General features: G+C 46.0%; 1 protein-coding gene across 1 annotated transcript; it reads right to left on the reverse strand.

Annotated features, from left to right (window-relative positions):
- Positions 1–4,965: 4,965 nt before the first annotated feature.
- Positions 4,966–20,696, reverse strand: slc6a11b (solute carrier family 6 member 11b). The gene is made up of 15 exons (XM_084705192.1): positions 20,273–20,696; positions 19,571–19,795; positions 18,989–19,123; positions 18,725–18,865; positions 18,466–18,547; positions 16,933–17,065; positions 14,164–14,298; positions 11,257–11,360; positions 10,783–10,907; positions 10,234–10,346; positions 9,739–9,876; positions 8,388–8,490; positions 7,166–7,266; positions 6,713–6,883; positions 4,966–6,476 (listed from the first exon to the last, which is right to left on the reverse strand). Exons 2-15 carry the CDS (start codon positions 19,779–19,781, stop codon positions 6,330–6,332), a joined length of 1,839 nt encoding a protein of 612 aa, XP_084561318.1. The 5' UTR covers positions 19,782–19,795; positions 20,273–20,696; the 3' UTR covers positions 4,966–6,329.
- Between the last annotated feature and the right edge of the window lie 4,919 nt (positions 20,697–25,615).

Here is a 25,615-nt window from a genome sequence, read left to right on the forward strand (position 1 = left end):
ATGCATCTGGGTGGCAGAGATAATCAATTATAGGGTGAAACGTCATTAAAGGATGGGCTGTATATATAAAGGCCTGGGATAGGGGAGAGTTACTGCAACATCGTCGTATTCCTCACCGTTGTGGTGGCTTTAGCCCTGGCACTTGAATAGGACCATAAAGTCCATTAGAGCGTAGAGAGGTGCGATATGAGATAAATACAGGGTTGTCAAACGCGTGAACGTATTGAGTGCGGCGCGTTTCGGTCGCAAAGGGTGTCAAGCTATATTTTTGTGAGAAACACAAAGGGAAAAATCTTTGGTTTTTTTTTAGATAAAAAGCTAAAATAATGATATTCTAAGAATCAGGCTAGTAAAGGAGGATGAATAGTGAACCCATCATTTGACAGTGAAAGTGTGACCGTGTGGTAAGCCTGTTTTTCACACTGGCTGTGTGGTCCATAGATTACAGAGCAAAGACAGTTCTCCCGTCTTTCAATTTCAAGTGCCTTTGAAATGCTTATTATCAACCCATATCAAGAACTAAGAACTGGCTCAACTTGACAGTGAAGTCAGCAGTTCCAATGGAGCTTTGTGAAATGCCAGCCTAAAAATACATTGGGCAACAATGATTTCTCATGGAAATCTGTGCTGTCAGCCTCTCGCGTGTTTGTGTGTGTGTACGTGTGTGTGTGTGTGTGTGTGTGTGTGAGAACTGCTCCTCTGGCTGTGGTCTTATGGGTTGTGACAGGCCAAGCCCCAGTGAGACGCTCCATTATGATAAAGAGGTGGAGGGGTCTCGCCCATGGCGCTGACAGTGTTGCGGCCACCACCGTTACAGAGCCCCCCTGGGTGAGGATCAGACTCGGGGTCACACCAGGGCCCAAGACCTTTTGCTATCCTATCTGTAGAGAAAGGGGGGGGGGGGGGCACCTGAATAATCTGGTCCGACGGAGGAGAAACGAAACGGACGGCTTAGAAATGTCGTCGGCGCATGCGCAGGAAGCAAATGGAGTGTGTCTTGGGTGATTCTCACAGGATGATTTGGGACGTCTACCACTGCGACGTCAGTGTGGGTGAAGTGCAGCGAGACACCTGCCCTTCTGAATAAGAGGCATCCAAGGTCAGCACTAAATCAACAGAAATTACACAGCTGCCAAAGCCCATTACTCCACCTCGACGGTAAACAACCGTGCCTATCACCGTCAGTCACACGTTCACACACACACACACACACATACATACACAGACACACATACAAACGCATACACACACACCCCCACACAAAGTGCCAGGAAGAAAACTCCCAAATAACCCTGTAAAAAATCAAACACGTTTTATAAATAGTGGATTAAATCCATGACATTGCTTATTACAGAGCTGCTATCTTCCAACCAGGCTGAGTGTATAACCCCAACAGGGCATCTATTTGATAATCTGGCCAATGTATTATTATTGTATGATTACTGTAGACACCATACACCTTGTAGAGGGCAGTTTTCTTCTCTATATCACGTAAGAGCAGACCTTCTGTAATGAAAATGTGATAACCGTGTACTTTTCTGCATTGGCAGCACAGGTCTATGTCAAATGTCATCATACTTATTTTAGCCTTCTGAATTTGACAGGCTTATCAAACATCACACACCCACGACCTCAGTGAGATCAACAACCTGCTCCTGAAGCCACACACACACATTGTCACATTCCTTACCAGACTGAGACGATTCGAGGGCTTCTATTTTTAGGAGACAAAACGACCTTCCTTAGAATACCGTTTCCCCCACTGAAAAGAGAAGGAATCTCATCCCTTCTATGGAATCCGTGGGTCTCTGCCCTTTGGCCAATTCCACAGAGTGGTGGTGGTCTCTGGGGAGTATCGGAGGCACTCGAGAGTGGCTAATATTATTACAGTCGTGGTCGTGGTGTTGTTCAGCTCCATTAAGGTCAGGACACTGGACTGGAGAGGAGCCTCATGTAACCGGTGTGACCGCCTGATCATTTGGTGGCTTGGTGATCATTCACATGTCCATGATTTGACAAAAATAATAATAATCATTTTGTTCTTATTGACATGTAGCAATGCTGCATGTCATCACATGAACAGGGCCAGCCCACATCATTTCTTTCATAATGGGTCCTAGTTGTCATGATAAAGCGCTGCAGTGGAGGGCATACAGACATCCTGGGGGCCTTTTGCCTTTCTGACCCATGAACTAAGTACTCTGAGAGGGTGGCCAAGTCCCCACCCTCCCCAAACTCCCTACCCCCATACCAGAGAGGCAGCTGTGCCACCACTGGTGTCTAATGGGCCAAAGCATTCAGTCTTCCTCATGTGCCACAGTGCTGACACGAGCACCAAGGGTTCAGATGAATGCTTAACAGCTTTCATTAGCTGAAAGGCAAAATAAACAGTCGACCAGAGAATTAACACAAAAGGCAGATGCTGTAGACATCTGTAGACATACTGTAATACAGTGTATGCAAGCAGATTTGGGGGGGAAGTGCTGCGTTATATTCAGTGGGAAGTCATCTTTTTTTCGGGAATGTTATTAGACAAGTAAGCAGCAAATCAACCACTTTTTGAAAATTGGCTTTCCATCCATTTCCACTCTCCCAGGAACAATGGCGGCTCTCTTGACCTTCATAGTCCTTTCCAGGTGCTTTCTCGCTGGTTCTCGAAACTATTTTCTTTCTTTAACCTCTTTCCATTACCCCGTAGATTGCCTCCTCTGTCCCCCCTCTGGCATTCTACTGTTACTATAGAAACCAGACCCAGGAGAACATATGATAAGCTCCAGGCCAGCAGGAGCCACACTGGAATGAGACGACAGCTAATCCCAGCCGTGTTTCACGGCATCGAAACATACATGTTCCTTAGATCGAACGATCCCGTGCGATCCTACATAGAACCATCGCTGACACCTTGAAACTGAGAGCTTGAATGCGGAGATATAGAGTGATATTGTCGACTTCAACTGAGACATTGGATATAGGAGAAGGGGCTGAGTCGGTCAGTCCCCTGTAGAAGGCTAGATTAGATCAGTTCAGGACTGAAGTGTTTTTGCAGCATTTACTACTTATAACAACAGAGAGTGGTTTCTATAGCAACATTGTGGGCCAGGTCCCACATTTTGCACGGCGGTGTGCGGTGTCTCATGTTAGGAGTGTGCTGTATGTCCAGACTTCCTTTCAAGCCAAATAGAATACATACCAGGAGTGTCACATGGCAACAGAATAGAAATTGGATTCTTTGATGTTGCCTTTTCCAGGCTCCTTCAGCCTCCTGTGTGGAATATCCTTATCTCCTCTTCCTGCAGAAATGGTCGTTTTGATTCTGCTGCCCTCTGCTGCTATATTCAATAACTTGGATGTCACATATTGGCTACTTGCTAAATGTGACATGTATTGTGAAAACATGTATGTCTCCAATATACTACGTACATTCAGTGTGAGATATTAAATATCAATAATCGTTTTTGCTGTAACGTGACAGAGTAGACGACTGTCTGTCATGATAAGATTAACGCCGAATAATGGTGATGTTAAATAAACAACTCCTCTGAGACGAGAAGGACGCCGTTTTAATCGTCTTTCAGTTTTCTTCGCCGAGCAACAAAACACTTTCTTCATCTGTCGGCCTGGCCTGCGCTAAGCAACTGGAACCCCTATCTCCGAGGGCACTATCTCTGCAAATCCTGGCTTCAAACTCACAACACCTCATCTTTTTCTTTATCTCTCTGCGTCTATCTGTCTGTGTCTGTCTCTATCTACTGTCTATCTCGGTCTTTCTCTATCTCTCGCTCTCTCTTCCCAGTCTCTTTGCTCTGGCTGGAGGGCCATCACACGACTCAGAGTCACATGGGCCCGTGAGCGAGGCCCTGACAGTGAGCCAGCCCCTCCTCCCTGGCCCCCGAGCTGCCTCAGGCTCTCCTTATCAGCTCTGCTAGCTGTCATTTGCGTTCTATTAGAGTTCAGCCTGGCTGTGCCGGCTGTGCCATCTTGCCAGTCGGAGTGCCAGTGCCAGTGCCAGTGCCAGTGCCAGTGCCAGTGCAAGTGCCCGTGCCTTCTCATTCTGCTTGCAAATGACCGCCTCGCCCGTGAAGACTGGAGGCATACATACATACATACATACATACATACATACATACATACATACATACATACATACATACATACATACATACATACATACATACATACATACATACATACATACATACATACATACATACATACATACATACATACATACATACATACAGACATACATTGCACACAGACACGCATACAGACACACGCACACTGTCAAAAAAAATAAATTTTGAATTGAGTTTCATTGTGCTGTTGGCATGCTGTAGTAGACTGTAGCTCTAAAGCCAAAGTAGGACCAAACCTTACCAGGAACCACAAGACTGCACCCGTTTGATAGTGACAAGCAATACCATGGCCTTCATTTACCTCTGCCAAATGGCCAACGAGTGGGAATCTCTCTGCCACCATCGATACAGTTACATAAAGTCATGCAATCTGTATATTATGTTTCCCTTGTGGAAAAAAAGATCAGGTTTCAAAATCTAGGTTGCAATGGTCTTTGGGGCAATCCGAGATTTTGGGTGGCCTCATGTTGCGTGTGTCTATGTTAGTTCTGTCCTGAAGCACAGCTCACTCGCATGTGATTCCCTAACTATGCTGTGCCTTCCTTTTTTTCGACCCCAGGGTAGAGGCTGCCTCTGCTGGAAATGTTGAGGGCAGCGGCAGCCAGCGGCGTTGATAATAGCTGATGCAACTACAAAGCAGATTTATTTCATGTCATCTATCGGATCAGAGCGAGATACTGCCTCCGAGCCAAGAAAGCAGCTTTTTTGGAGCGTGACAGAGAAAAGTGTTACACTCTTTGTCAAAAGTAATGTTGATGCTCCATGAAAAGTCAGAGGCTTCGCTTCTTCAATTTACAATATTTTATTTTTTAAAAATGAGTAAGCAGACAGTTCTTGTGCTCTGTGAATACCAACATCAGTGTAAAACAGTTCATAATAGTTCCACACTTTCTCCATACGTCTAGCACGATTGGATGAGCGGTATATCAAAATTCCTCAATGATACAAGAATCTTAAAAAAAAAAAAAACATTTTTAACACTTTTGTTTTCATCTCAAGAAATAGACAAAAAAATCTCTAAACAGGATGTAAAAATATACATCAATTTCGAAATGTTAAACAGGCTATTTAAATGCACAGATTTACTGGCACAAACTGGAGAGTGGCAGTGAGGAGATCGCGAGCTGGAGGGGACCGTGCGCGCGTGCGGTGACGGCTTCACTCTGTAAAAGACAGGGCCGTGATGCCTGCTGATTGGATGAGCCGCTAGGGGTGGAGATAGTGAGGATGAGACCAGCTCACTCTGCCCCTACTTCACACCACAGCCACCTGGACTCCAAGCACCCAGCTCCTGGCATCCTCCTCACAGGCGACCATCGCTGGCCCCCGCTACCCTGGGAAGAACAGCATGGACCACAGGCCAGAAAACAAGCCTAATCAGAACGAGCATCCGGGGAACGCTGGTCACAGCTGCACGAGCCCTTGGATAGCGACAGAACGCTAGTGTATTCTGACAATAAACCAAGACAGGATGGACCAGAAATAAAGGCTGAGGAGGATAAGGGAGACAGAGGATTCGGAGACACTGGGTGGGATGTCCACCTCCCCTCGCAGCTGAAGCAGATGAGAAAAAGGACGCCGTCACATCTGTCACTCCCGATCAGACTCTGAGTCATTGCAGGGAAATGACGAAGATCCACATCTTCCGCGAGGACTCGGAGGAGACAGGGTGAAGCCTTGAAACTCGGCCCGCAAGTCCAAGCTTTTTGTGGGAGCACTGAGCCTGTGACCAGGCATGCGACAACATACTGCCCTCCAGCCTTCTCCAGGGTCCTCTCTCATCACACAGTCCTACTCCAGGTCACCCCCCCAAACTGCTACAGATTAGATCGATATACAGTGCGTACCTAGTACCTAAAATGTCGAGTACAGCACATTGCCAATCCAAGTACAGAATCGATGTTTACGGCACATGACACATTGGCATTGTTCTAGAACACTAGCATAACACATATCGACGTGATAACACAGCTTCTTCATTCATCAGTATAGAGTTTTAAATATTAATGCGGAGAAGTAGCAGTTTTAGTCACAAGGTTAACATAAAAATGAAGGTGTTATCATAGTTTGTGCAAACCAAAGCAACACTACAATCAGGTGATAGCTTTTCCTTTTTTACAAGACACACTGGAGTCATTTATCTTCCATTTGTGGTGGTGGTTTGTAGACCGTGACGGCTCGCTCAGTGCCTGATTAAAAATGTGTCTCCTTTTCCGTGACGGTTGATATCTTCCCATCAGCCTTCAGTTTGGCGTCGTTGATGGCGTAGGGGCTGGTGACTCCTGCTAGCTTGCCTCGCATCTTCAGGTCAGGGCTGGGGGTGGTCAGCTTCTTCATCCTCTGTTGGGGCAGAGACAGGCGGACGCGACAACATCATTCGCAACGTATATTTGCCCTTTCTAGACGCACTATTCGTGCGTCACTGCGTTATAATGAGACGAAAGCATCTGCTGAATGAATACAGTACAATGTGTGACGTTTCGGCAACAAGGCAAAGTGTCTTCTGAGCTACAGAGCCCGGGAGCAGTGCAGGTGGGCAGTGATGTCGTTCAGTGATGTCGTTTCCCAGGTCGTACCTCAGTGAAGGTGCCTTCTGTCTTCCAGACCTGGACGATGATGCCCAGCGGGATGCAGACCATGGATGACATGGCCATCATCCACCCGATCCCATAGCCCCAGTCTGGGTAGGTGTACACGTTGTTGTACTTCAGGGGCTTGTACTTGATCAGGAAGAAGAGAAAGGTCGCCTACAGACAAACAGGCAGGGTTAGAGTGACACTTTGGGGTTGTGTTGCTTCATGGCAGTGTCGGGAGGCGTATAGGATAAACCCGAGCCTTTAAAGTGATCACGTGAGAATTCAAACATGATGAAATTGAAACAACATTTTGTATCAGTGCATCTTTTTCTCGATGTGGTCATCTGTGCTAGATGTTGTTCCTGTTGTGGTAGTGTGTGTGTGTGTTATTCATGGGCCACTCAGTGTTGTGGTAGTGTGTGTGTGTGTGTGTGTTGTTCATGGGCCACTCACTGCACAGATGCCTGGGGTCAGAATCATCCAGCACCACTTAATGAAGAACACAGGCTTGTAGCCAATCATATCCTCAATGTTCATGTAGAACCTGTCACTTCCTGAAACGAAACGTGCCAGGTGGTCAAACACATGATATCAGTGGGTTTGTTATGCCCACCCTCAAACATGAAAGCAAGGTAAATATCACAATGTCGCAGAAGCCCAAACGTATCATATGACCGAGCGAATGCTGACACCGTGTGCTACTCTAAACCAAGGCCTGCCTATGACACAGCAGTGTGTCCTGCACCTACAGTGTGTACTAATACCTGCAGTGTGTACTAATACCTACAGTGTGTACTAATACCTGCAGTGTGTACTAATACCTGCAGTGTGTACTAATACCTGCAGTGTGTCCTGCACCTACAGTGTGTACTACACCTACAGTGTGTACTAATACCTGCAGTGTGTCCTGTACCTACAGTGTGTACTAATACCTACAGTGTGTACTGTACCTACAGTGTGTCCTGTACCTACAGTGTGTACTAATACCTACAGTGTGTACTGTACCTACAGTGTGTCCTGTACCTACAGTGTGTCCTGTACCTACAGTGTGGGACTCTAAGTGTGTGCTGGAGGTCCATCTCCAGCAGGGGGCACAGGTGTAATAATAATTTGTCTGGGTTATTGGTAGACAGAGTAAAGTACTGCAAATCCATGATGACACAGCTCCCACACTATAGTACAGGGGGATAGCTGTGGGAGAGGTGGAGGATTATCTATGTGCTAATGCTTATCACTATCAGTAGATCAACTATTGCCCTATCATTTGTTCATGTTTTCTATCTTGCTCACTCCTATATGCTGTGGGTGTTCTTGTTGTAGCCTGCAGTATATTGCATACTGATGACGGTCATGGGTCGGCCTGAGAATACTGCTGAACATCTGCTGGTTGTCTGTTACGTTTGTTTTGCTCCAGTGACGATGAATGCCATTGACATCCCTCAGAGGGAGAAACGTTGCTACGACCGCAGAGTGTATTAACGGGGGTCATCGTTCTTGTCGAGGCGCACGTCAACTCTCTCTCCAGTCAGCTGGTTGTTCAATACTTACAACCCCATGGCCGGAACCGGCCGTCCCCTCGTCCCAGTGGAGATGGACTGTACCTACCTTGCTGCCACATAGCTCACGAGAACAACCCATTATCATATGACGAGCTGCTCGATGGACGTGTACTTACCGTAGACCCAGCCAATACATATGCACTCAAAGATGGCCACAAACAGCAAACACATCCCGCTGGCCGCGTAGGAGTCAAACAGCTGGAACACGTACATACCACCCTGGCAAGAGACGAGAGGGGGTCCTGGTTACTGTGACTACACATCAGCCAGTACATTGACATCAAGCCCTTCACCACCACCACCACCCCCATCATCCCCGGGGCTGGCTAACACAAAGGTCTGCAAGGAGCCCCGCCTGGCCAGTTTACCGAAGGGTTTAATCACGGGTGAGAAATGTCATTAGGAAGTCCAAGGTCAGCTAAATGGGTCTGTCGGCCCAGTTGCTGGGTTATAATACCTTCCTGGGAATGGTAGAGCTTCCATAGGTGGACCAGCCTTAGTTACAGGCTGCTGAACCAAGGAAGCCTCTGGAAGTCAGGATGTGGTTTGCTCCATGACAACATTTCACCGTCAGCTCCGTGGGAGATTTATTCATGATGGACCATTGGTTGGAGGAATTCCACCAGAACAAGCTTTCAGAGGGTTCAGCAGGGAGACAGCCTGCTCGGCCAATGTGAAGCAGCATCCTGTCCTATTAATACACCTTCCTGATAGGACTTAAAAGCCCACTCTGTAAGAGCACCAAGCGGGGCAGCGGTAGTCCTACTGTACTTCAACAGTGGCATGTGTGGTTGTTTCAGGAAGTATAGAATAATTTGTCCATGTATAAAGAACGAAGCATTAGACGTGCTTCCCAGGGTCCAGGTTAGCCACTTCAATACCACTCAGTGGTGTTTACCACTAGCATAGCAGTACAGTATCTGCCAAGGACACGACATTTGGATGCCTGTTACGATGACCTCTTTCGCGTTCCTTGTAGGAAACTTTGGCACAGATTTTTTTTATGGCAGAGTGTCAATTATTGGCTCAGAAAACAGAATGACTATGGACCCTAAGCAGATGTCGACCGATGCTACACGATAGGGTTATATTTACATTACATTCATTTAGCAGACGCTTTTATCCAAAGCGATTTCCAAGAGAGAGCTCAGTGCATAGGTCACTGATAATAACAACAACAAGATAGCCCCAAAGCATTGCGGGTAGCCAAAACAAGAAGCATACATTGTAAACAACCCAAAAAATAAGTGCCAAAGGGAAGAACCATAAGAGCATGCAGTTAAGCAAGTTACAATTAAACAACATGAATCTCTAAGTGCAAGTGTACCTGTAGAAAAAGCAAGCAACAATAAAAATAAAAATAAGATGAACCAACAGAGTATCTCGCAGCGAATACAACAGCTTAAATCAGGGTTAGTGTCAGAGGGAGAGATGCAGTCGATAGACGGTCAGGAGTCCTGAAGGTACCTCTGTGAGCATGATGAGTCCGACGAAGAAGGAAACGATAGACATGCCCAGGATGAGCAGCTCTCGGCGGTAGCCCCTCCTGAAGGTTTCGGGGTACATGTCCACCACGGCAGTCACTAGGCTCTCCACGCACACAAACTACACACACACACACACACAGCTTGTTGAAACATCGTCACAAATCGCGATATCCTTTCACATTAGGTGCTGAGTTAGGTCCAGTTCGGTCACAAACAGCTTGTTGAAACATCGTCACAAATCGCGATATCCTTTCGCATTGTGTGCTGAGTTAGGGCAAGAAGTCGGAACAAACCATCTTGTTAACCCTCAGTCTCCACCCGCTCTTGTTTCATTGTTTTAACTTGGCAGATACTTTTATCCAATGAAGAGTACAGGAAAGGGATCTGAACCTGCAGCTTCCTGATCTGCGGTCAACTGCTCTACCACTGAGCCGATGCCCTTCCATCCCTCCCTGAGTGGAGGGGCTGTCCTTACCTGGCTGTCCAGGCCCAGGAAGATAAGCATCATGAAGAAGAGACAGGCCCACAGAGGAGACAACGGCATCATGGTCACAGCCTTAGGATAGGCTATGAAGGCCAGGCCTGGGCCTGTTGGACACACGGAAAAACGTCACCAAGCGAAGGCTCTGTTTCGCCAGCTTACATCACAGCAATCGACATTTGATATGTATGGGGCGCTCGGCCTTGCTAAGACAAGCCTTCGTGCAAAGACACATCGAGGGGGAAAGGTCGGAGACAGACACACTTAGACTCGACACAATCAGAATTCTCTTCAGCACAAAAAACTGCAGGCTGAATATCAGCAGGCCTATCCTGTCTGCAATGTCAGCAGGCGTGTCCTGTGTGAAACAAAGTATTCAACTCTTAACTCGGCCATGCATAGCCCTACTACATTATGCATGTCCCAGGTGAATAAGTGATACGGTGGAGTTGTAGCCGGCTAAAAGCTTCAATGCGGGAAGTTATGTCACCGTCATTCTAATGGGATCTCCCGTCTAATGGATGGAAGGGCTGGGATTCTCACCCGATTCTGCCACCGCTTCAATGGGCACCCCCTGTTCATAGGCCATGAAGCCCAAGACAGAGAATATGGCAAAGCCGGCCACAAAGCTGGTCCCGCTGTTCAGACAGCACAGCATCAAACAGTCCCTGAGGGGGTGGAGAGAGGATGCCGAGTTACTGACTGAGGTCTGTCATTGGTCACTTCACTCCTGCTAGTTTGTATAATAACATAATGATGATGATTTAGTGATGCTTTTATCCAAAGGGATGCACAGAGGGGGATTTGAACCTGAGACCTTTAGACTGCAGTCAGATGCTCTAATAAATAATTAGCTTATTTGTAGAGCTTTTTTTTAAACATTTTTGTTTCTCCACTCAGAGAAAGAGAAGGTGGGGTCACATAGGCAGCTGGATATTATGGACTCTGGCGTCCAGCAGTACTAGCACAAGCCCAAACCCCCGAGCTAGGCTAAATGGGAGCGGTTCTGCAGCTCACCGGTAGCAGTTGTTGTTGTAGGCGTTGTAGCTCCCCAGGGCAGTCAGACAGCCCAGACAGATGGCATAGGAGAAGAAGATCTGGGTCCCAGCATCCACCCAGACCTGCAGGATACACCACACACACACACACACACACACAGGCATACACACACACAGAGGCATACACACAGGCATACACACACACACAGGCATACACACACACAAACACGCATCGATGAGACAAGTCACATTCACAATGGACCTGAGACCAAAGGTCAAAGTTCAAGGTCCGAGATGTTTGAGATGTTCTTGGTTCAGCTTCTCCCTAACAGCGCATTTCCTGGTTTCAGCTCGACCATCGGACCCCATCCCAGATTCTAGTCATGCAGATAGCTAAATCATGCATGCCTTTACATTATCTTGACAGTAGAATGGCTTCCAATCTGTAAATTGAGCACAGAAGAATCAACTCTGCGTGACCTGGCTTCAACTCCCACGTGGTACTCAAGGGCTTGTTCCAGACTATTTTGACTGCATATCAAATTGATTATACTGTATTACGCAAGTACGGCAACACATCCGGCAACGCTTTACATCAAGATTACATGAACTACTACATAACTACATAGCAAATGCATATAGTAAAAACATATGGGGTACATCATGTTATTATGATGTTCAGACAAACTTCTGTCTCAAAGCCCACCTCTTCTACACTATTCAATCTGTAGGTACACAGTAATTGCTATGTGATTGAAGTGTTGGCGATGTAGGTTATAACAACAGTGTAAGAAGTGTACGTATGGGGGAGGGGGGGAGGGGTGGAAGGGGGATAAGCGGCATTTGTGAAACCCCAGAAATGCGCACACCCAACGTCTCCAATAGCAAGTTACAATTGGGTAGTAACTTCTACTGATAAAATGTATTGAGGTGTTACTGCATATACGTCCCTATGTAACTCCAACGCTGTTACAGTAGGTATTAATATGGGATTACACAGTAGTTATTGTCACCTTAATCTAAAGTGTTGCCACACAATTTACAGCGACTGTAGTTCGACATTTGAATGACTCCGGTAATGCACTACATTCCCAAACTGTCATCTGACAGGTGGGGGATCCAGTACTGTCCAGCACACATTTTAATATCAGTGAGAAAACATTTTATAACAAGTACGAAGAAAGCCCTGGAGCAGGATCTAGCGAGCGGGCACAAAGGTGAATTTGTGTTTAATGCAGCGTACTTTCTTAGAAACACTCCCACATAACCATTGAGGCACTAATCTCATTTACTTGGGAAACAATTGACAACTCACGGTTTTCTCTCCCCTCAGAGAGTTTCCAGGGAAACTCCTGTGACGGCACAAACACAAACCCGTCTCCCTCTCCAAGAACATCCTTTCTATGGCGATGTGCCTTAATGTTCCTTTCATTTCACACACGACTGCAGCCGATGCTTTTCGCTTTGGCTCGGAGTGAACGTTAGCGAAGAAGAAGGCCCAGGTCCAAAAATTGCCTGTTGATGTTGTGTCTAATTTGGATGGCCTGTTTGGTCATGTTGAGACAGCAGGATGCAACCTCAATCCAACTTCTTTCTTTGAAGTATAAAACATATATTCTTTTATATAACTGTCTTCGGTCCCCACACAATGTACAAGGTCTTGAGTTTGTTCTTTTTTCTTCCTCCATTGTCAGACCCAGAGTACCAGGGATATATGTTCACTCCCGCCAATGGAGGCCTGAAGTAAGGTAGGGGAGGTCTGAGGTGGAGAGTTCAGCCCCAGGAGTGGGGGAGGCTGGCAGGGTTGCAGGTCGGAGGGCACAGAGACCAGGAATGCACAAAGAGAAAGAAGGTGGCGGAGGAAGAGGACGGGGGCGAGGAAGGGCGAGCAAGGAGCCAATAGTTTTTAAAGGAGGGAGGGATGGAGGGAGGGAATAGTGATGGAGGGAGAGCTGGATGGAGTGAGGGAGAGCGAGGGCAGCAGGCCAGAGGCAGTGGTGGATGAGGTTGCGTGGGGGGGGGGGGGGTGATGAAAGGAGGTAGAGTGAGAGAGGGTGGGTGACACACAACAGTCCACAGAAGCTGGGGAACAGACCCCTGATTGTCTCTTCAACAGCTAATTCCACATTGGTGTCAGAGCGATGTCTCCCTCTCCCCAACAGTCACTCTTTATCTCTCTCTTTTGTTCTCTTTCTCTCCTTTTCTCTCACTTCTCACTCTGTTTCCTCCTATCTGTCTTTCTCTCAACTTTTCTTTTCTTGGTACTGTTTTTGAAAACTTTCTCCATGACCTCTCCATTTACCCTCTCCTTCAGTCAAGCTTGGAAGTGCAGCGTATATCAGCCTTTTTAAACAGGATATTACTTCCACTAGCACGTAATCGATACTCAATCAAAAATGGTCAAGGTGTCAGCATGGAGCCTGGTGTGATTTGTCTACGACACACACAGGGATCCTTCCACTCAGCGCATCGCATTGCTTGGATATTTCACGCCAGCTAAGCGTGCCAAACAGCCAGATTTTTGTACATCATTAACAGGCCGCTTGAACGTGTGACATCATCCTTTCCATGGCGGCATGACACCTCCAACTGCTGGCATCAGATCAACAGTGTTGCCTAGCGACCTCGGAGATCTGCTGCCTCGGGATCACTTGGATGACAGCGCATGCTCCTTCAAGACCAGGCCTGCTTGCCCATCTCTCACACGGGCCTCATCCCCGCCTCATCCTCTGCACCCCCCTGCCCTCCGCCAGCCAGCCATCTGCTCCTTCTGTCAGCCGACGTGCTTCCCTCACACCCATCTACAAACCTGGCCAGTCTGGTCACCATCCTCCTCCTCCCACTCTGAGGCGTCTACGAGGACAGACAGGCAGACAGAGCTTACGGCCCATCAAGGGTCATCCCGGCGCTCTGCACGGCAACTTACCTGGGGGTCGGAGAGGCGGGAGATGTCGGGGTAGAGGTAGAACTTGATCCCTTCGGATGCGCCTGGCAGCGTCACCCCTCGTATGAGCAGGATGAGCAGCATGGCGTAGGGGAAGGTAGCGGTCACGTACACCACCTGCACACGGGGAGAACACATCACTGGACCTTTACCTGTGCCTGTGCCTCTACCCGGATTGCTGCTCAGACAGTTGTACGAACACACCACTATGTATTTGTATTTTCAACTAGCGATGGTCAAACTGTCGTATAAAATGTAAAAAGCCCTCTGGGCATCTGGATCCAGCTACAGTACGCATTTTTTGGACTGCATCCATTTTCTTGGGCTTACAGGTTGCTGGTTTGACCTACTGAAACTTGGGGGTTAGAGGAGCGATCAGTCTGATCAGTCTGAATCGCTGACAAGTGGCCAGGTTTCAGTTCTGAAAAGCCTTATTGAAAGCAGATTGAATCCTTTATTCTCTCGGGGAAGGAAGAAGTAGTGAGCTGTAAGCCAGAGGTTTGTCTGGAGAGAGCCCTCTTGCAGAACACAGCCATGTCACCAAGAGAGAGGACTGAAATAGAATTGTGTGGCTGTTCCTGTGTCCAGGCTTGTCAGAATGATGTTCATGTTGACTGGATCATCAGCGGTCCCCCACACCCCAGTCTGCCGGACCAGAATCCTCTGGGATATGGGGGAAATGTTTCTCTCAGACACAGAAGTAGTCAGAATCCCAAACTAGCTGTTTGAATGCAGTAGTAAAACGCTTGCTCTTCAAACACTGTCAGAAGGACTCCTTCACACAGTGGAATAGGTAGCCCACTTCAGTTATCTCTCACAGCAGCTAAAACATTCTGATTGAGCTAAGAAAGGTCCTCATAAATTAGCATTTTGAGGTCCTTTCAGTCCCAAGGACAAAACGTCTCTTGGGGGTGGTGGCTGTAAGTCCCTGTTGCATTGGCATCAAGTCAAGACCAATTGAGGACAAGACAGAGTCTGGATTGAACAGGCCTCAGGCCAGGGCTCCCCCAAGGCGGGCGGAGCCCAGCTGAGTGATGTTGGCAGTGTGGGAAAATGTGCAGCACACCACCATCCAATTACTAGGAGCCTCTCAGGTGACCCTTCTCATTCTACTGTACTTTCAACAGCAGCTCCATGAATGAAGAAAAAAAAAACAGGCCTGGCTTGTCGTACAACAAATACATGGTGTCTGCTCAAGTACTTTCAAGATGGTGAAAGCTTGTTAATTGAACCACCACTATACAATTGATACTAACGACTATGGTGAAGAACCTGTCAGGCTTTTTAAAAGGGTACTGTTGCCAAGGTGGTAAACAGTCCATTTTTGTCCACAGAATATTCTGTTTCATTTGAGTCAATTCACCGACCATAACAAAAAAACAACACAATCGACTTCCGGAAAAAAACATTTCCAAGGCAACACTGACAAGAGTAACTGAAAATGGATAAACCCTCAACTAAGCTCCTTTAATCCTACCATGGGCTACAGTGTGAGAGTGGGAACCATTGCTTTCTCTTTGATTCAGATATCCCTCAATTAGTCTAATAAAACGATTACACATCCAAGGCTATGGTTATCCCTCTCGCACCCCAACAGCCCAGACTCCAGCTTTCACCCTCAGTTGCATGCACAAGGTTTCTGGAGAAGGAAAAGGCAGATGATTCATCTCCCCATGCAACTCGCAACACTCGCAAACTCCCCTCCAGCTCACCACAGGACAAAGTTGAACCATTCTGAATTTGACTGATCAAACTCCCCGACCATAAATCTCACGGCAGCTTATGAGAATCTCTTGCAAACAGGCCCACAAAAGCAAACAGCTTAGCAAATGGCCTGAATGCTCTGTGCTGTGTATAGGGGTGAGACAGAGAAGAAAAGCATCTGGCTAACAGCAGTAATTCCTCCTAGCGGGGCAGAGAGAGAGGCTGGAGTGGGAACTCTGCATGCTCCTCATGATCGCTCTACTTTCCTCCAGTGAATGCAGAAATCAATCTTGGACTGGCTGCTAAAGCCTTGCCATGAAGGAGCATTCTTCCCTGTTACTTCATGTCCGAACAAAAGCCACTTCAGGAGATATAGGCATCTCTGCCTAATTCTTTTTGCCCGGATCTGTACAATGTGAGCCCATTAATTTTTCCTCACACATCTCTCTTCCTTTCTCTCCCTGCTCATTCTGGCTCATTGAATCTGTAAGACTTTCTTAAAGACTGCTAAGCGAGAAGCATCCAGAAGGGAAGACTAGCGACAGAGCACTGGCTGCTGGCAGACGGTCCTGGGACACTCTAAAGAGAAGGATTCTGGGTAAAAAGCAGATGGAGAGGATAACCAGGGGCCCCTTTTGTGTTCCTGAACACAGAAAGAACACACAGAGCTTGCTTTAAGGTTGTTTGGAGAATAAGAAGTGTTTGAACTGAAACACTGTCAGTGTCGCGTTGGTTTTGTCCACTACGCTACGCTTTGTCTTCACACATATACACACACACTTTCCCTCAGCATCGTACACAACGTGCCTGTAAAACACATCAGAGCCACCTATGTTACCAGAGAGACACCTAGGTATGTAGATACAAAATTCGCTTTTTTATTTCCTATATATTTTTAAGACACAAGAGTGGTATATTTTTTTTAGAGCTAGCTTGGCAGTTGGCTTTAAAAAGTTAGCAACACAAAAAGGGATTATTGTGCTGACTTTTATTGAACTGGATGAGTAATCAGAAGCAATGTAATATCCAAATAAATTGTGTTTTTACCTTTCCTGTTGATTTTGGGCCTTTCCATATGCAGAAGTAGCATATAAACCAGGCCAGAGCCAGGCATAGGGCAAGTTCCCAGCGCAACTTCCCGATGTGCTCGATCCCACTAGATATGTTGAGAACTCTGCGCCTGTTGGGTGAAACATGTCATATCAAAACACCATTACTTCCCCCATGACAACAAAGTCTTCACAGGGAAACGCTTGAACCTAATTAGCTTCCATGACTTTCCACTAATCGAAGGACCAGGCAACAGCATGAGATTAGACGAGAACCCAGAACCACTTGGCACAAAAGTCCCCCCAATGCTCCATACTCCATTGATCATTTCTGACATGTTCTTGGGTGTGTTCCTCAGTCTGGGCATGGCCAGCTATTCCTTTTACTAGTGGACAGCGTAGAGAGGAAGAGCTACTATCCAGGCCAGTGCTGCTGGGGCTATGCCTTGTAGCAGCTGAGTCTGGGCCAGAACCACACATCCTCACAGAATAACAAGTACCAGTGTACGGCCCTAAGGGACGTTAATAATATTCCAGACTTATTATTCCAGAACCTGTCGACTTGTCGTACCAGTGCGTACTTAGGTTAGGGTTGGCCTTGCTGTTTTGTACTACACTAGGGAAATCTGACAAGGTAGGCCAAATCGACATGAACGCTGGCTCAAGTAAACCGGGCCAGAGACACTGGTTGATGTGAAGGAACACATCTTTACTCTCCTGCAGTATGGTGAATTTGGGTAATCTGGGACATTGGGTAATGTGGGACACCTAAACTCCAGAGCGTTTTCTTCTCTGCTACGACAATGTTTAGTCCACAGAACTTTGACTCTAGGTTTGGCATGGATGTTATGTAACTGAAATCACAAAACGTGATTGGTGTGGTGACACAGAAAGGGTCAGGGCACTAGTTGATCAGGAATCTCCGAATTCACCCTACATCAAGTCTATTGAAAGATCAAAACACTGCCATGTAAGCAATAGCTTGTTATTGTACATTATGTAAACTGTATTGATGGATACTACAATATAAAATGAATTCCGCCTTTGTTATCTAATATGATAACCTATTTATAGATACTGTACAGTAGTAGCACGACTAAGATACAGTACAGTAAATGAGTGTTTGGCATCAATCTTAGGACTGGTCAGTTATTATTGCCAGAATCATGGTGATGCTCTAGTAGGCATTTCCTTCATGCCTGCCTTTGGCAGTGATACAGGATCTGCACAACATAACACGCTGACATCGCCACATTTGTGTCCACAACATCTTTGGCTGCGCAACTGCCCTTCTGAAGCATGTAGACACAGATCACTGAAAGGGGAGGACAAATTGTCCGGGTTCTTTTATTAGCAGGGTTAAGGTTGGGCAAAGTGCTTTTCAGTAAGGTGGGCTGGTTTGACCACAAACCTTTGCCGAGCCAGTAAGACAACCGTACACCATAGATTTGCTCAGTCATAGAGACTTGTTCAGTCATAGAGACTTGTTCAGTCATACAGTAACTACAGTTGACAAGAAATATGCACTTACTCCCAGAACTCAATCACTGGTGATGTAGCATTGGGGTTGGTGAAGTTGGTGCTATTTGCTCCATGGAAATCAACACAGTTTTCTATGTAAACAGAGGTGGACAAACGTTATCAAGAGGATATACCGCAAAGAATATTTTGCCCATGGGACCACGTTCAGCTAACACTACCAGCTATTACCAAGATCAGATCGTCTCATTAAAGTGTGTTTCAAACGGTACAGTAAGACTGCACCTTTAAAGTGAAACCATGCCACTCACCTGTGTTCCACTCATGGCCACATGCTGCCCAAGGCAACTCGGTTGTAAAGCAGTTGAAAAGGTAGAAGATAGCCCACGCCAATATGACCACATAATACACATTTAGATGTGCTTCAATGACTTGAGTTGCGTATCCAATACCTGAGAAAATGGATGGGAGATGGTGAGGTGTGTGGGGGGGGGGGGGGGTGATGCTTAGACAGCACGCGAGAACCTCTAATCATTCGCTCATTCAACAAGGGGAATCAAAGCATGCAGCGTTACCCTCAAACAGTGGACACACTTTCCTCCAGCAGGTGATTCCTCCTTCGCTGGTGAACTGGCCCAGCGCCGTCTCCAAGAAGAACACGGGAATGCCACAGCACACGAAGAAGATGACATAGGGCACGAAGAAAGCACCTGACCAAGAGACAGAAACAACGAGTTGAATCTTCACTGCAACGTCTCAGTCCCACTCAGTTCGTTCAGTCTAAGTTCCACTTATGAGAGTTCAGTCTCCTTAAAACACTTTTTTCCCCATTTCAACAGAGAATCAAAATACGTTCTGTGTGAGAGCCTGCTCTCCATTGGCATTCTCCTACTTTGCTACTTCTGTGATAGCACAAGGTTTGATAGTCTGGCGCTGTGTTACACGAGACAGGTAGAAAAGGTTGCAAGGTTGATAAAGCTACCATCCAACCAGTGGTACTGTAGTCATGGTGCTGTGGTGGTAGTTGGTGGTGTTGGAGGTAGTGATGGAGTGGCTGTGCTGTAGCAGACAGTTACCAAGGAAGTGTTGGAAATACAGCAGGTGAGGTGTTGCTGCACCCCACGATATCAAAATCGAATTCTGTCGGAACATCTTACCTCCTCCATTTTTATAACACAGGTAGGGAAACCTCCACACATTTCCAAGTCCAATGATCTCTCCAGCGACAGAGAGGAAAAACTCGATCTTGTTATTCCATTGACCTCTCTCGTTCACCTCCGTCTTGCTGCTCACCACGGCGGAAGCCTCTGGATCCAGGGCGTCCTCCGGTTTTCCATTTATAATGGGAATTGTCTTTTCGGCTGTCATGACGTTTTAACAGCCTGAAACAAATGGATCCCACACCTCTGGTTAAGATTATAGCTGAAGCCAATACCATGCAGAATGCTCATTAGCATTTCTTGAATAGCAGGGTGTTTCATTCATCATTAAACCTCTAAAGATTGGAACTGAGAGACCATCTCAGGCAGTTGATTAAAGGAAATGCAAATGGTTGTATTGTAATTAGACAGTAAGAGTCCAGAGTAGACAGAGTCTGTCAACAAACACATTAGTGTTTCTACTGCTTGTCTACAGTCTACGGTAGATGCCATTGACACACACTGCGGTAGACAAATGCACTTGTTGATCATGAGAGGGCTCACTTACAAAGTCAACTATCAGAGCTCCTCTAGAAACACCTGAGGTGCTAAACCTTAAACTAAATTACTCTGATGAAGAGAAACACAACATCTTGTAGAAATCTAGATTCTAGATTGTAGAAGTCCAACACAGTGAAAATGTGATTAAGACCTACTCACCAATGTGGTTGTACTGTAAACCTGTTTGGCTCACGCGATGATTATCCGCACTTGGCTTCACAAGACAAGGGATGGTTAAGCCTAACCCGGCGCGAGAGAAGAAAAAAAGACAATTCTATTCGCCGTTGAATGTGGTTGTTTTGTTTGTCTCTCGCTATATAAAGGAAGCTCCCAGAGGAGGCGATGCTATCTCGCACAAGGCAATAGATAACGTGCAACTGACTGCCCTGCCACTGTCTCCACAATCTGATCTTAACCGCCTCTCATTGGAAAACAGCCATGTGGTAGCCAACTACCTCGCATCTTGCAATGTCATTTACCATACGCTACACAGTACAGGCGACGGAGACGGAGAAAGAGTGAACGAGGCGGCCAATAATATACATCTGATTAAGATCATATCAAAACTGCATCAAATATTTTAGACTTGTAGACTTGTCTGTAGTTTTGCCACATTTATGAACCCAGGGTATAGTTTTACATCTGCCACACCCGCTATTAAAATAATGTTTAAAACATGCCGATTAATACATAATAAAATAAAATAAAAATGCACATTTTAAATCTAAATAACAACCCAGATCTATGACTCACTGCACGATATACTGGTCTATGATGTAGTTAGCAGCTTATTTCTCACATAAAGAACAGGTTAAAACTTATGGAGGTTAGGCTACCATACTTATCTGTAAGTCTCGTAGCATAATGAAGACTGCAACTATACTCACCTGTAAATAATTGCTTTATGAATCAGATTTCCTCAACACATTTTGAAGTTGAAATAGTATTTGTGTTTTACCTTATGCCAGGGGTCTGTAGAAGGTCCGTCTTAATCTTCAAAGAACAGAACTGGACCGTTGATTTATGAATTGATGTCACTGGTCTCGTTTCTTTTGTGGACTCTTTGTAGGCACTTGGGCTCTGGGGGTTCTGCATACAGCATACCAAAACAAACCTTTCATGCTCTTTGAAAAGTCAGACTACACTCATTGGAGTGACTGACATCTCAAACTCCTAACAACTCAGGGCGGCTTTTCCACAGAGATGATGCATGAGCAACTTCATCATAATGTCTAATAACTTCATGCTGTTGCTGTACAAAGGTGTGTTATGACTTAATTACTTTTTACAATTGTTCATAGAGTAGTTAATCATGCCGTTTCCTAACTGGGTAGACTGAATGCAATGGGAACTCCCAGGGGTGGTGAATGAGTGTCCTGCTCTGTAAACTTCTCCTCACATAGGGGTCAGTAGTCATTAGAAGTTAAAGGAAGTGTTCTGCATGAAAAGTACGGCCACCAGAGTCGCTGGCCGGCACTCACTGAGCCTCTGTCACTAACACAAGCCTCTATTATTACTTAGAGTAACATTTTACACTCCTACAAATCTTAACCATTTCAATCCTATAATACCGCAGTGTAGGGGTTAACATTGCTTTCTTTAATGCACCTGAAGTGTCATTGTGTCATTAAGGTGAACATGTATGATTTTGTATCATTTAAGTTCCTGCACTAAGTCAACTTTGTATTTTGTAAAGACAAACATGGATCAAATCGATGCAAATCTACCAGTGGCAGGTACACGTTGTTGCTCTGTTGTCAGGCTGGTGTTTTGGTCTCCTGACACATTCCAAGCAGACACTGGTGGTGTTCTGACAATCTACAGCACCTGTTAGCATGACAGTGAAGCTCTTCTTCCTCCTCCGCTGTGTTCCCATTGGCTGTTGGATACCTGATGGAGAGAGCCTCATCGCTGTCCAGTCAGTATGCTACACTGAAGCGTTGCTAGGATACCTGTCATCACTCTTTTACGAGGTACTACAGAAGGAGGTTTGGGGGCAGAGTGTGTTGTTTCTGCATGTCTTCACAGCTTATCACTCATTTATCAATATTACAGCTCAAAACATTTCTGTATCAGATTTGATGTTGAATGGCATATCAGTGTTTGATGTATTGCTGCATAAAAGGCATTAATTCATCACTGGTTTGTATGTGTTCGTTATGGGATTGTAGGTTATTACCATGTTTACAGTGCTTCCCCTTTTCATGTTAAAGTTATCACATGAACACAGGGAGAAGAGAGTGCGTGTGTGAATCTGTTTGAATAACTCGAGTCACCTCAATGATCTACTGCAACGAAATCTTTAGATCAGTCCTACTCTAATCTTTCCACATTTCAATTACAATCCTCTTGCAGTGAAAATTAAACAATACCCCTTTTCGTATGAATCTCATGTTATCAATAATTATCAACGTAGAGCCCAGGAAAAAAGAGGAAAGAGTTGTTGAAAAATAGATTCAATCGTTCTCACTCCGCATTCTCTCATGCATAGTGTATGAAACCAGCAGCTAAACTGGATGAAGATGTCAGTCAAGGCTGACACGACTTTCAATTTGTCCCTCTAAATCAACGCAACATCTTCCAGAACAATCAAGCATCGGCCACTTCAAAAAAGATGCTTTAGGCCTGAATGAATTCAGAAAACTATGTAAAAAAGCAAACTTGGAGACAAAGACAGAGAGGAAACGGGGGACAAAGACAGTGGCAATACAAGCCCCAAACCCAGCTTCAACAAACAACAGAGGCCAGCCTGGTGAACCGCCTCTCATGAAGTATTCACCCAGTGTCACACACGGAGCCCACCTTCCTGCTTCCATCTGCAGAGGAGCCAATGGCATCTCTCTGCCAGAGAGAGTGTTGCGTGGATAGCAAACAGACCACCCACAAGTAAGTGCAGCCATGCCAAGTTAGGGTGGAAGATGCCAAGGGAACCGTGAACACTAGTGTGATCGGGCTGCATGTTAAAATGCCCCTCACTGCCCAGCCTCGGGGGCAGAGACAGCCAAACACCCTCACCTCATTTAAAGGTGGATGTCCTCACGTCACTGAACCATGGAATGTCAGAATATGTCAGCTGTCAGAGAGCTGGCCATTAGTGAAGATGGGAAAAGATTCCCGGAAAGTTTTTGAAGTTTTGGGGAGTTATTTTGTTCTTGTGTTGTGTTGTCTGCGCTTTAGAAAATGCACTATTCTGATTTTCTATAGAATGAATTGAGGGGGTCAAACAAGTGAGACTGCGCCCCCCCCCCACCCCCCGACATATCTGTGTCTGAAGGAAAGTCAAACCGCACATACATCACCATAGACCCGGACACATAAAAGGTGGCCCCTTGCTAAGCATGCAAAGCAGCTTTTTGAAATGGTTGGAAAGATACAAAGTTGAAAACAAGGTTAAGCAATACAAACAGCAGGAGACTCTATGGTAATGTTAGTTCCAGGGAGGGGAATATAACTGGCCCTTGTGTAAGCTCATTCTTCACTGTTGTGTGGGAGAAGGAGAAAGAGAGAAAGAGAGAGAGTGAGAGAAAGTGTTGGGGACGAAAGAGAGAAATAAATGGAGTATAAAGGGTGCAATTAAAAAGGGAAAGCTCGATAGGAATGCGTGGATATATGATTTCGGGGGGGAATTGGGAAATTTTGCAATTCTGAAATGATTTGCCACAGATATAACATGACAATACGGTTCAACTTGTCAATCAAGAATGATGTCTATTTGTAGCAAAAACATTTAGCAAACAAACAGTGACTTAGTGTACATGAGCATAAGAATTGTTAGGACAGGCTTTCTGAAGTGACAACTTTTGAGTTCATTAGCCTCCAAATATACCGGTAGTTACTAAGTGGCTCACAAATAGTTTTCAATGGATTTATTGAAATCATGCCAGTATCATCTTTCAATAATACTGGCAGCAAGGCATTCTGGGTGTTTTAATTTGAAATTCTGTCAGTATTCCACCTTGGGAATACTTCACAAGTGGGATAACTGATGTGCAATTATGCAGTTAACCATTCATAGATCTCAATATCCGAACTGAGCGGTCAAATGTATTTTGATGCATGAGCTATTAGTTGTCCCTGGAAGCATTGGACAAGAGTAATGAAGATAAACAGGAAGTGCTGCTTGGGTGGTTGGTGGTCTGCTGTCTCTGGACTGAGGGGCCTGTTGCAATCAATCAAATGTCCCCTTCTCATCTCTGCCTCTCTGTAGATTGGCACTTTATTAAGGCAGGAAATGTGGCCCTATGTCTTCCTCTTCTGAGTCTGTCATTTCGTTTATGAGGCTGACATCTCCCAATTCACAAAGTAAAAATGAGAGGGCTAAAAGCACACTCAGTGGTAAGAAAGCCATTACCATTGTGGTGGAAGGTGTGACAGCAATCAAAAACCTGTCTTCTTTAACGGTCATGTGGGGATAGCTTGTGTGTGTGTGTGCATGGGGGGGGGGGGGGTGTATGTGTGTGTGTGCATGGGGGGGGGGGGGTGTATGTGTGTGTGTGCATGGGGGGGGGGTGTATGTGTGTGTGTGCATGGGGGGGGGGTGTATGTGTGTGTGTGCATGGGTGGGGGGGTGTATGTGTGTGTGTGCATGCATGCAGGAGTGTGTTTGTGCGTCCGTGTGTGGGGGTGGTTGCTGGCGAATGATTTTTCTGTGGCACCATTACCCAGTGTTATCTCTTTAGGACACATCTTGTTAACGGGGAAGGAACAAGACATTCCCTTCTTTATTACCTAGGAGATGACCTCAAATACATGAAGGAGGATTTGCCAGGGCAGGATTTGCCACCCCCCCCCCCCCCCCCCCCACCCACCCACCCCCTCCCGCTGCCTCCAAAACCTTAAAACTGTACCTTAAATGAAGGTTCTAAGAAATGAATGGTCGCTGAGAGGTGACTTGGAAACACTGACTGCAATACAGTCAATTTCGCCTCAGTGACCAGTAAGCCGTACTTTGTAGGGCCTCGAGTCCTCATACCAAAAAATGATTTCGGCCCGACACTACTCTGTTAGGCATCCATTCAGCAAACGACAAGATGTCCAGTTTCCACTATCTCCCGCTGCCAACAGTGAGTAGGCATTGTTCGGCCGTAGCCAGAGGGAAGAGCAGATGAACGTATTGGCCGTCGCCCAGTGTTGTCCCAGAGGACATGCTGAGACAAGCCCTGAGTGGGTACCTCATTATAGAGTCAGGGAAGCAGCCTGTCCACTGGAGGGACGCCTGGACATCAGCTGTCTAGACTGTTCCATGTGAGGAATCGACTGACCTTCCCCAAAGCAGGTTCTGTCAACTGGCAATAGACAACAAGAGATGCTCCTGTATGTACTGCGGGACGGAATTGATGCACATCAGGTTATGTACATTTTATTAATAATTAAAATAAACCCATTGATATTCTGCTCTTCTTCTGGTAATATTGGATAGACATGCAGCTTTAATATGTGTCATAGAGATACTCTGTTATCATGGTGGTATTCATCGTGATGAGGGCAGTAGCTAACTGATTA

The sequence above is a fragment of the Hypomesus nipponensis genome, chromosome 9 (assembly GCF_054491055.1).
Source record: "Hypomesus nipponensis isolate SF chromosome 9, ASM5449105v1, whole genome shotgun sequence".
NCBI classification, from domain to species: Eukaryota; Metazoa; Chordata; class Actinopteri; order Osmeriformes; family Osmeridae; genus Hypomesus; species Hypomesus nipponensis.

What these genes read in the sequence shown, in the direction of transcription:
- slc6a11b (XM_084705192.1), bottom strand. Translation starts at nt 19,781, where the DNA reads ATGACAGCCGAAAAGACAATTCCCATTATAAATGGAAAACCGGAGGAC. An exon ending in TGACCCCAGGCATCTGTGCA is followed by an intron (nt 6,884 to 7,165) that starts GTGAGTGGCCCA and finishes GTTTGTCTGTAG; the next exon opens with GCGACCTTTCTCTTCTTCCT. An exon ending in CAGAAGGCACCTTCACTGAG is followed by an intron (nt 6,477 to 6,712) that starts GTACGACCTGGG and finishes CTGCCCCAACAG; the next exon opens with AGGATGAAGAAGCTGACCAC.